This window comes from Crassostrea angulata, chromosome 4 (assembly GCF_025612915.1).
Source record: "Crassostrea angulata isolate pt1a10 chromosome 4, ASM2561291v2, whole genome shotgun sequence".
NCBI lineage: Eukaryota > Metazoa > Mollusca > Bivalvia > Ostreida > Ostreidae > Magallana > Magallana angulata.
Window position 1 is genome coordinate 16101432 of NC_069114.1, and position 13223 is coordinate 16114654.

Sequence of the window (13223 nt, forward strand, 5' to 3'; positions counted from 1 at the left end):
TCCACCCTACCCCAAGGGTCATGATTTTCACAATTTTAAATTTACACTATCTGAGGATGCTTCCACATATGTTTCAGCTTTTCTGGCCAAATTGTTCTTGAGGAGAAGATTTTTAAAAATTTACTCTATATAATCCTATGTATAAATTTCTCCCATTATTGCCCCAATATACTCCCAGAGGTCATGATTTTTACAACTTTTAATATAAACTACCTGAGGATGCTTCCACATAAGTTTCGGTTTTTCTGGCCGAACGGTTTCTGAGAAGAAGATTTTTAAAGATTTACTCTATGTATTCCTATGTAAAAAGTCGAACCGCAAATGTGGCCCCATTCTACCCCCCAGGGGTCATGATTTTCACAATTTTGAATCTACACTACCTGAGGATGCTTCCACATACGTTTCAGCTTTTCTGGCCAAATGGTTCTTGAGAAGAAGATTTTTAAAGATTTACTCTATATAATCCTATTTTAAAGTCGACTCCCCATTGTGGCCTTCCCTACCCCCGGGGTCACGATTTTCACAATTCTGAATCTACACTACCTGAAGATACTTCCACATAAGTTTCAGCTTTCCTGGACTAACTGTTTTTGAGAAGTTTTTAAAGATTTACAATGTGTACTCTATATATTCGAATGTAAAAAGTCGAAACGCCATTGTGGCCCCATCCTACCCCTGGGATTCACGATTTTCCCAATTTTGAATCTACACTACCTGAGGATGCTTCCACATAAGTTTCAGCTTTTCTGGCCAAATGGTTCTTGAGAAGATTTTTGAAAATTTCTCGAAAATTTTCTTTAATTTTTAATTACCCCCCCCCCCCCCTTGTAAGAGGGTGTGGTCCATAATTTCCACAACTTTGAATCCCCTTAGGCTAAGGATGCTGTGTGCCAAGTTTGGCTGAAATTGGCCCAGTGGTTTTGGAGAAGATGTTGAAAATGTGAAAAGTTTACAGACGGACGGACAGACAGACAGACGGACGACAGACAAAATATGATCCGAAAAGCTCACTTAATTTAGTAAATATATCTTTTAATTTTAGAATTATTCCTACCGATTTAATGTATATCCTGTGGATAAATGTCCTAATAACAGAACTGAGTTTGAGACGGCAGCAAAAAGAAGAAATTGTACCCGAAACACACGATATCTGTGTGCTCCTGACAAATACTTGACATCGCTGATTGAATTCTGCACGGACCAAAAGATATCTCTTTATGAAAAAGGTGGGGTTGCTCTCAGTTTTATTATGTCACATAAGCTTCAGTTTCATTTTGAGGTGATGCAGGACGATATTGATCAAAATTTTTAAAAAATGCAATAATGCTTATTACATGCATCTTTATTAGCCAACCAAGGGTGAGTTCAGGTGTCTTTCTCTGTTAAGAAGAGAAACACCATGGATTGTCACCCTTGGTTAGCGAAGATGTATTATACGTACCCTCTCATCTGTTTTTAGACATCTAACAAACATGTTTTGTTTGATAAGGTAAAGAATGGACAATTCTGCAGAATTTATGATATTTTTCTGACATCAGGGATTCACGAAGTAAGGGCGGGGATATATATTTTTTTTTTTTAAATCCGTTTTTTTTAATCTTGGCCATTCGGCAGGTAAACTAAGCAGTTATTTAGGATTTAACATCTTCCAAAACATTTTGTGACCTCTAAGATTAGAGATACTCGAGCATAATTTAATGTGAAAATTACTCTTAAAATATTTCATATTTCATGGACACCTAGAAGGTACACCAAATATATTTTTTACTGCATTCTTTTGCTTCTTCAAAATGCATAGATTTTAATTTCTCATTTTGAAAATCCAAATGTAAGTGTTGTGTTAAGTTTTATTGCCAAAAGACCATTATCACAACTTTATCGTATTAACTGGTCTTCAAATATGAAGATTTTGTATGCCAGTAGTTTAATTTGTTATGATTTGTTCTAATATATAATATTGAGGTCATGTGAGTTTTCTCGTTTACCTTTTGTTGTCAGATAATTGCATAAAACTGGAAGGTACAGGCTACTTGAATCATTATGAATGTGCTGATAAATTCATCAGTGGTTGTCCAACGATGCCATTTATCGACGAGGAGATATATGACTGTAAGTAAATAGTTCTACTTGACTCTTATTAATAAGATAAGTAAGTTTCATAGTCTCTGTTGTCGGCTATCATACCATAAATAGACGTTTTCAAGAGTGGTAAATGTAAAGTAACCGTTCATTGTACACGACTGAGTATACAAAAAAAACCCCACCTTAAACCATTACACTTCGTATGTTTCTACACAAAAAATTCAGGAAAATAAATAAAACACTGATTGCTGTTAAACTATTCTCTTTATAGGTTCGGTCACTGGTTTTTTTATTTAAAAGAGATTTCAATTCGCCATTTTCGAAATGTAGTTTCGAATTTTCATGGTGCTTGTAAATACAAAGTTTAATATATGGATAATTGCAATTGTTCTCGTCATTTTCTCAAAGTTCAGTGAAATGTATTTTTCCCTGTACCGCAGTCTAAAAATGTTCATGAATATAACGGAAACACACCATTGCTCAGGGGTATACATTTATAAAGCACAACTTTGTGTGCCAAAGTAATTCTAGATAGCTTGTTTGTGACAGCCATTGACTGTTGTATGGGTTGTGCATTCCCTTAAAGTTTTGAATAGTTCTATATCGTCAATTTGTGACGGGTACATGATACCCTCCTGAGCCATATGCTCATTATAAAGAATGACCAACATCCTTCACATTTCTACAGAATGGTTTGAGATAGGTCTATTTTACTAGATATCGCCTTAGGCTTTATGATGATATATATTCTAAGTTTTAACAATTGGTCACGAACTATTTTTTATTAGCATTGAATTAAATTTTACTATTTCCAAAGTAAACCACATTCAAATAGAAGTTCTTTACATTTGATATTAATTAAAAAATAATAATTTTACATGAAGGGATTGGGGTCATTCTTCATCCCTCTGAGTTGTGGCCCATTCAATTTGACCTTTGTGCACCTGAATGCAATTTCAACCCGATTAACATTGTTGCCAGTAATTTTAATTTAGTAAAACTAATTCTTTAAAAATTGTATTCAATCATGCACAATGATCAGACTAAATAGAGGGTACAATTTTTTTTATAAAGCTGCATGAACTTTTTCATGACCTCTTTGCACTTAAACAATTTATTTAATAGTTACCATTTGATTTAAAAAACAAACGTTTTGAATATCAAGAATAAGATAATAATTGTTTATTGAATTTCAATGGGTTTTCTTTATGAATTTTGTGTAATTATGAAATAATAATTTTTAAATTTTCTCTGATGATCAAATAATTGAAATAAAATACATTTTTACAATTATAAAGATCATGTGCGCAATGAAATCAAAACGTGACGAGTGAAATAGCATAAAAATAAAATGACATCAAATTGTGTCTAGGTCGTTTTGAAAAGGGAAGGAAATATAACAAAAATGCAACTTTAAATATATTGTTGTACCTAATTTTGAAGACTAGATTGAATTAATTAACTCGAATCCATCTATCAATTTGAGTAGAATTGTTCCAAAGTTCCTATGCAGACTGATACCAAGCAGATGATAGATCAATAAGTATAAAAGTACAATGAAATGGAATCAATATACTTTTTAATACATCACAAGTACCCTATGGCTTTTTATACATATATTATGCATATTTATTGATACTGTGTGAATCTACCATTTTTTTGGTATTTTTTTTTAAATCAGATCCAGCCTGCATATCAATCAATAAAGATCGAAGGTGCTTTGTTGCTGAAAAAGACTGTCATGAAAGGTATCTATACAACATGACATAAATCAAAACGAAACACTATCGTTAAACTGTTATCGAATTTTTTTTTACAAAGAATTGTTTAGCTCTTTTGACTGCAGCCTTAACATAGCATTCTTGGTCAAACTACATCTGGCGTTATTGGTAGGTGTTGATAGCGTTCACATTTTTAGTCGTATTTTTTCTTTGGAATACGATACCAATTCTTCTTTTAAAAGAGGCACACTGGCCTTGGTTGTCCCCTACGTGTCTTAGGTATTAGAAGTTCCATTCAAAAACTCTCATGCTTATGTGTTAATCTTCAGTTTTTAGTCTAAACCTTGATCCAAGACTTCCCTAACTGTTGCCCCACTTTCTTTTATCATTTGATATTTGCAAATATGTATTCCTAAAAGCGGACAAGAATCGAGGGAGTATCTCTACCCAAGCTCCAGGGGCAATATTTTTTTACATCTATACTACTATATTAAAATAATAGACTCGAATTTTTTGTCTTTAATACCGTGAAATCGGAAGAATACTGTCTTTTGTTTTATGTATTTTAAACATCATTGGTACTTGAAGATTACCAATTTGTTTTTATTTTTTCTCAGTTAAGCTTCGCTAATTAATAATCAACGAAAATTCCTCAAAACATCCCGGAAATTTCCTGAATTTTTTGGATTTTACAATCTTGCGCTTGCGCAATACATTCACGCTAACGGGATCTTTAGTTTATGTTTCCAAAATATCACATCTGCATGAATAAACTCAGAAATGATAATACAAATACGGGTAAATTTTCATTGGACTTTTGCTATATATTCTGTTCATATATATTAATGATCTCTTATGAGAGAAAGTGTAAAAAAAAAAACAACATACATTTCAACTAAGTACTTACTTTTGTCTTCGTGATGACAAAAAATATTTTATTACATGCAAAAAAGTTACATTATATTTGTTAGGAGAGTAAAGATAGAATATGTTTTATCGTTAAAATGAATGATGTCCTACGGACCCAGTTTTACAAAGTAAATACGTGTACGTTGGTGAAAAGGTGTTGAATTCTTCCATTCTATGCATAAAAATTTTTAGTTGAAAGGTATTTGCAGTCTCAAAAAGGTTTGTTGTGATGAATTTGACTGTTATTTTCAAGGCAACTTTAACTTTCTCCTAAATCGTTCCGGAGCGATTCTGCAATTTTCTGCTACATTACGGGTATAAGGGAGGCATTCTAACTGTGGTGAAGGCCTTTCCCGAGTCACAGTTAGATTATTCAAACTAAGCGAAAAGTGTAGTGTAATTAATAGCATTATTGTAGGCTTATATCTTTGTTATGTAAATGTAAATAATTAGGTGTGTCGATGTACCTATTTCGTAAATGTCCGATATGCAATGTCAACCCGTGCACGCACGGGTCAAAGTCTAGTTTGGTAAAAAGATACCTGCAGGCATTTAAAGTTTATTAATTTTCACATTTTTTAAAAAAAAAATGTCCTCAGCATGCATACATTTTATTGCTACAAACACACAATGCACAGGGAATTGAAGTTGATCCCCCCCCCCAAAAAAAAATCACATAATTAATTAATTTCAAATTTTATTTTTCCATTTTTAAAGCGCTAAGCATAGTGCAGCGCTTCTTTGTCGCCAGATTTCTAATCCTACTTCCACTTTCGTTTTCGCATTTCCGAAATACCGCCACCTAATGGTGGATGCTAGAACAGTCGTACCCTGGAGAAGTCGTACCCGGGAGAACTCATAACTATGCAGTAGGGATAGCTTAATATCTTCAAGTTATCCTGCATGCAGATACATTTGTTCTATCCGTAAAAAAATGGCAATAAATTTTATTTAATGAATATTATTATTAATAATGACATTTTGTTTTTACCGATATTACATTGGGCACGCAGGGGGGGGGGGGGGGGACCGGTCAGCAGAGGATGCTCACTCCTCATAGGCACCTGATCCTACCTCTATCTATTTGGAGGTCCGTGTTGCTCTGCTTTGAATTTGTATTTCGTTTTATGGATTTTTGAGATGGTTGACGGTTTGTTATCGTCATTTTTTCATATATCGGATATGTGTACTCCAAAAGATATCACATTCATGATGCTGATTTCCTACCAATTAGAATTTTGAAAAAAATAATGGGTGTTATATGCATTGGGTTGTGTATTAGGTGTTAAGTAATAATTGGAATAACGTTGTGATATGAATAGATTTTGAGTTTATAGAAAAAAGTCTCAATGTTGAAACTTCTCGCCCGCCGGACCAAAAGTTTCTTTATCTATACTAATAGATTAAAATAATAGACTCGAATGTTTGGGCTTTAATACCGAGAAATCGGAAGAGTACTGTCATTTGTTTTATGTACATGTATTTCAAACATAATTGGCACTTGAAGATTACCAATTTGTTTTTATTTTTTCTCAATCAAGCTTCGCTAATTAATAATCAATGAACATTCCTTTAAAAAATCCGGAAATCATATGGTTTTTTCGAATTTTACAATCTTGCGCATGCTAAATCACGGGAGGCTCTTTAGTTTTTGTTTACACAATATTACATTTGCATAGATAAACTCAGAAAAGACATTACAAATACGTGTAAATTTTCATTGAAAATTTGTCATATATATATTCTGTTCATCAAAGGAAATACGGGAGATAACTCTAACTCAGTGCATTTAATATGAAAAATCACAGTTTCGAATGTCAACTCGAAGCGAGTGAAAAACGTTGCTGGAGAAAGTGTATAATTCTTCATTAATATGAATTAAATTTTTAGATGAAAGGTATTTACAGCCTCAAAATGGTTTATTATGAATAATTTGACTGTTATTTTCAATGCAGCTTCGTTCATTTTCTCCAAAATCGCTTTGGAGCGATTCTGCAATTTTTTGTTACAATACGGGTATATGGGAGGCATTTTAACTGTGGTATAGGCCTGTCCCGAGACACAGTTAGATTATTCTAACTAAGCAGAGTGTAGTGAAATTAATAGCATAATTATAGGCTTAAAGCTTTATTACGTATATGGCAACAATACAGTGTGTCAATATTTCTATTTCGTATATGGCCAATATCATATACAATATCAACCTGTGCACGCACGGGTCAAAGTCTAGTAAAATCTATTATTATTGCTACTTCTATCCGGACGAAACAATTTAAGAGTCAGAAGACACTAAATTGCTTTCCATATCTTATTAAAAGTGCTAATTTCTGTAAAAACATCTAGCCTAATCTATTTCAAACAATGCAATCACATAAGTGTTATTTGGAACCTGTGATTTGACCAAAATTCATCATCGGCAATAGACCCTCGTTTACGCATAATGTGTCGACGCAGAGCTACATATACTATGTTACAGTTATGAACGCCATGTTTTATATAAAAATGCAGAATTTTTATACAATTATACAATTAACACCTTTTTTCACGATAATTTGTGCTGTTTTTTAAATCAATTTTATTTTAGGCTTCGTTTTCTGTATGCAATATTTCACAAACTATTTTCTAATAATTTGCATTAATATGCAATTTAATGATAATCCAACACAAATGATTTAAATATAATTTATTAAAACTGTAAATATTGAGTTACTTAAAAAACTACAGTAATTATATATAATAATTGTTATAAAGTGATACCTCGTTTAATTTGCGTAGACGGCGCTTCTTCGTTTGCAACTATGATTTTATTTATGATTTAACAGATTTCCATCCAATCGGCCGAGCTCGTATGTATTGCAGGTGTCACTACAGTATTAAAGTTCATGCGCGGAAATAGGAAAAAAATTCGGGGGGGGGGGGGGGACGGTTATTTGAGTTTTTTTGGGGGAGGGGCGGGGGTCCGAGGCATATTTTTGGTAATTTTATAATGTAATTTAAAAAAATAGATAGAATAGATAGAATATTACATATTCTATTTATAGTAGCAAAAACACATATGCATCCATCAAGGCGTGAGAGTTTGTTACATTGAAGTTACTCGTGTGCTTGAAAAGCACATGACCACATGTCAAGAACTGTTCATCCATTTTCCCCTCAAAAAACAACACGCATTAAAAGTTCAAATGATCTTGCATTATTACAAAACTTGCAATGTCAGACACCTTATACCTTACACATGTTTTTTTTTTCATTACATAAAAGGTATGTCTTGTCGCAGGCGGAAACGACCCAAATTCGGAAATTATTATTCTTCAGCACTGTTTTAACGTGAACCTACGGTGAAATACTGTTGTGACATCTGAATCGGCGTCCATAACAACACCCTTTAAATTAAAGTTGTTAAAACACTCTACTTTTTACGTATGATGAGATGTAAGCTAGACTTGAAGTTCATTAAATTCAATGATATACCCTATAATAAACCGCAGAAGAGATTGTTTAGTTGATACTTAAATTGATTAGAAGCGACTCCATTTTGTATAATATTAAATATTCTAACATCTGGTAATGTTAGTACATTAATGGTCTTTGCAGAAGGTTGGAAATAGTTCGAATACCAAAGCTAAAATTTAGAAGAATAAGTTTCATTTCCTGCAGGGCAGATCTGCAACGCGATCAGTATTATCTTTAGTTACTTTTGTCAAAACTTTGTTGCTTTTTTTTTTGCAATTGGCATCGTTATTTGCCACTGTATTTTTTAGTGTTCGTCATGTTTTTGGGTTGCAAGTTGTCAGATGTAATAACAAAGAGATGATGAAAATAGATATTAATCATAGTCTGATTTTTGGGAGTTGATTTTTAATCAACTCTCCTATGCAGTCACTCGGACAAACCGAAAGTGAAACAGTGTTTGGACCTCAGCACAAATCATTGCTCCTGACAAGACTTAGTTCTTGAAAATAATTGATGAATTCGATGTGATGTATGCTAAAGCATTGTTTTTCAAGGAAACTTATTTACAAATACCTTAAAAATAGTCAGATTGTAAATGGTACGAACAATTTAAATATTTTTTTTGTAGTCGTATGTATTCCTACGCCAGAGTTCAATATAGTCTCGTTCAACTCGACGCTCGGCTGACACCGTAAACCCTTGTCGGAGATTTACGGTGTCAGCCGAGCGTTTGGTTTGGTTTAACGAGACTAGAGTTCAAAATAAAATAATTGCTTGGATCCATGCAATTTTCGAGAAATATTTCTACCACTGATACATAGTTTGATTGAATTAATTTTACCATTAAATATTATTTAACATGATTCATATGGAGGTTTCTCGACATTCTAGTCGAAAAAGTTCAAAAATTCATATTATAAAAATATGCGTAATTCAAATTGAAACTACGTATACACGTATTTGTCATGCAAAATAACATATCATTTATTTTAAAATAAATAAACATCGACAAAATCAACTCCCGTCAGTTCTTCAGTACTTTGATTGTTATTTGCGACAATCTTATTTATTTATTTTCTTATTAAGAAGCAGGTGCTATGTAGCTCTGCTGAATATAAGCAAAATCTGTTTAAAACTAATTAGCAATATCATTATAAAATTACTACAAATTTTCTCGATTTCCAGAAATTGCTAAAATTTAAAATTATGATCTTTGTAAACATGCTTTAAGGCAGAATATTATAATTTGTAAATTGGAAACTTTGATTTACAGTCAAATTGATAAAACATTTTATGCTTCAATATATAAAGAAACACATACTTTTAATTACATTACATAAAATGCTGTGGTTATGATTTTCTTAAAGTCATCAGCATTCTGTTTTCACTGTAACATGACAGCATGCATTAATTATAATAATTGAAAAGATGTATCTATTCTATAACTAAGGCATATCCAAATTCTATATCATTTCAGAATTCTCTGATTACGTGAATTTTTACAATAACGAACAAATCCCGATTCGAATATTATTCTTTACATGTATTTTCATCACATTCGGTATATTTTAACACTTTCTTCCCGGCTTAGCGCTTTCCAGTAGTTTCAGTACTTGGATTAATGTGTAGAATTGTTCCGAATGGCATTGTTAATGCTTCCTAAAAATTTGAAAGTCAAATATCGAGTTACAAGCACGATATAGAGTACATATGTGTTGTATTGGTAAAAGTTTCCACTGTTGCTTGCTTTTGCTGTAAATGTACAGAAGAACAATTTCTAAGAAGTTAGGTATTTAATGTTTATGAGCTGAGTTTGAAAAATCTAATCATTTAAAAACTAGTTAAATATGCATTGCTAGATAACAATGAACGAGCAATGAATCAGATTCACATGACTGATAACATACTAGTATAAGAAGTCGGCCGTTTTCCATTGAAAACATTTTTTAAGAGTTACATGTATCTCCCCTTGATGATTTTAATATTGTCATTATATCTGCTGAAAATGATTTATTTTATTTCATATTTTGATAAAGAGAGAAAAAGATATGTTGTGCATATTCTACAATAGATGTGTATGAGATTAAAACTACTTTTTACAATATCTTAATAAAACATAAGCTGTTGATTGACTTCAATGTGAAATTCACAGCGCAATTAATCGGAGTATATTATTTTAGTATATTGCCATATTAGCCCCGGCCATGGGCCTGAACCCCTGACCCAGGAGCCTTCATGAACTTCATAATCATACATTCAACTTATCTTCCACTATACTGTGATAATTATACATTTTCACTATGTGACCATTTTGCTTCCGCCCCAGGGCCTGACCTCTGACACAGGGGCCAATTTAGGTGGAAAGCTTCATTTGCATTATAACTGTCACAGATGACCAGTGACTTAGGGATAATATCAGATCCAGACCCAAAACAAAAAAAGGGAAATGTCTTTACACAATTAATTTACTGTAATAATTTTACACAAAAATATATCTTTGGAAACAAATTGATATGTCCATGGTTTCTCTGTTGGTATAAAAATAGTTATTACTACTTTTTTGGTGAGTGTTGGTCTGTAGAGATTTTGAATAGATGACCCCTAGGATATGATACTACTGGTGCGGTTCTTTAATGGAAGGAGGATACTTCATTCAATAGAAAATTTGTAGAAAATACGATATCGATGTAGATACCAGACAAAAACCCAGGACAATATCAGGAAGACTTAGACCTGTTATTGTTCAAATGCATGCTTCATTTCACAAGTAAGACACCAAACTAACACGCGTCGAACACAAAAATACTTCATATCTCGATGATAGACATACATTTTACCTACACGTAACTACTGTTACGCATTGCATACATGCTTTTCTTTAAAAGTGCGTGCACTTACTTCCACTTCCTCACACTTTCCACTTTCCACTTACTTATAAGACATAAGTACATATGTCTTTAATATACATAAAGATATAAACTATATATATATATATATATATATATATATATATATATATATATATATATATATATATATATATATATATATATATATATATATATATATATATATATATATATATTTCCAATTTTTGTGGATTTCGTTGTTATGTTGATCCACGAAATTAAATGTTCATTGAAATTCAATTTCGACTAACATTTTGTATTGATAGGATCATTGGCCACGAAATTACGTATCCTTGAAAATATTGTTTTCAGAAAATCCACAAAAATTGATACCCACGGAAATTAATGAAACCACAGTATATATATATATATATATATATATATATATATATATATATATATATAGAGGATATCTATATTGTGTGATTTTATATTTGCTTTATCCAACAAGTTGAAATGGTGTATATATTCGCGATGCTTGCCGAGCGAATATAACCATTTCAACGAGTTGGATAAAGCAAATATAAAATCACACAATTATAGATGTTCTATTTATCTCATACAATTTGATTTATATTATGAGGCTTTTGAGACAGTCCCTTATGGGACCCGAATTGGTTTTTTTTTCAAAGATTAAAAACGATGATGCAACGTTGTGTTATGCGGCTATTGTGACCTTGCGCAATACAATTTAGTGCGTCATTCCTGAGATAAATCTAACTGTTTTAATGTAAAGTTTCACTGAAATAAACCTTTAAATAATTTTTTAGCTTCAAATAATTTTTCTTAGAGCTTATTCACTTGATTAAATGGAAATTCCGATTAGAATTCAAGACTTGAATAATCAAGTTTATTGACATACACAAAGTTGCGAATGCTCGTTAGTTTGAATTGACTCGAACGAGGAACAGTTGTTGATGTTCTATAAAACAAACACTAGGCTAGCCTTATGATTCGAAATTGAAAATAGTGAATAAGGATGCTTACTGGTGGTGGAATAAAAGTCTTATGAAACATTATTTCGGTAAGTTCTTGTATATAAACACAACCAGAGCGCTCTGTTTTCATCGCGTCAGGATGAACTCTTTGATAGTTAACGTAATTTGCAGTTTTATAAAATTCACAAAGCAAATTGAAAGTTGGGAGTGGGCTAAACTTATCAAAAATCTTGACAATCAAGAAAAAAGGGTCTTGTGATTACGGTTATGAATTACTTTGCAAAAAAGGTGTGTGTGTGGGGGGGGTGGGAGATAACCCCCCCCCCCTCACAATAGCCCCCCGGTTTCGACGCCTGTGCTACGCAGTGATGTGTTTTCCTTCAAATTTGTAATTTAAATCTTTGACAAAATTTGTAGTGGATATAGTTATGTTGAAAGTACTAGCAAATCTTCGAAAATAGGTCGTTGAAGCGAGGGGTTGTGTCAAAAATAGTTTGGACCGGAAGTATTTGATAAAGCATCACCCGTTTGATATAGCAAAGGTTTATCACACGGGTAATATACACCACACGTATGAGATATATATATATATATATATATATATATATATATATATATATATATATATATATATATATATATATATATATATATATATACATTCTACTGTGTTTTCCCATTAAATTCTGTGATCTTCAAATGCCTCTAAATGCAACAAGTAGTCAAAGGTCAAATTGACGAGTTTTATTATGACGTCACAAACGCTGAACGCTGCAAACTGCAACGTCACAAGCGAAAATCAAAGTTCACGCTTGTGGCTGTTACTGTGGCTCTTCCATTAATATTAACTTACCCTTAGAATAAGATAGGAATTTTAAGGCATGAATCACATTTGCAGACAAGGCAAGAAGTTGAAAAAATGTAAATATAAGCATTAAATCATGATTTTTTGAAGTATACACTCTCATAACTGCCGCGGTGTGTGCATACAAATTTTCATAACGCGCTAACGCGCGTTACTCAATTTGTATGCACACACAGCGGCAGTTATGAGAGTGTATACTTCAAAAAATCATGATTCAATGCTATAATATATATATATATATATATATATATATATATATATATATATATATATATATATATATATATATATATATATATATATATATATAACAGAAGGATCCCTTATCTGCTGCTTATGTACCCTC

The 13223-nt window shown here is 32.2% G+C and overlaps 1 protein-coding gene across 1 annotated transcript in view; it reads left to right on the top strand.

Moving 5' to 3' along the window:
* The window catches only part of LOC128179254 (uncharacterized), a 37145-nt gene that overhangs the window by 4943 nt on the left and 18979 nt on the right, over positions 1-13223 (top strand). Inside the window, exons 4-6 of the mRNA XM_052846622.1 lie at positions 1043-1226; positions 1999-2109; positions 3764-3830. Of these exons, the coding sequence (XP_052702582.1) occupies positions 1043-1226; positions 1999-2109; positions 3764-3830 (362 nt within the window). The remainder of the gene's footprint in view (positions 1-1042; positions 1227-1998; positions 2110-3763; positions 3831-13223) is intronic.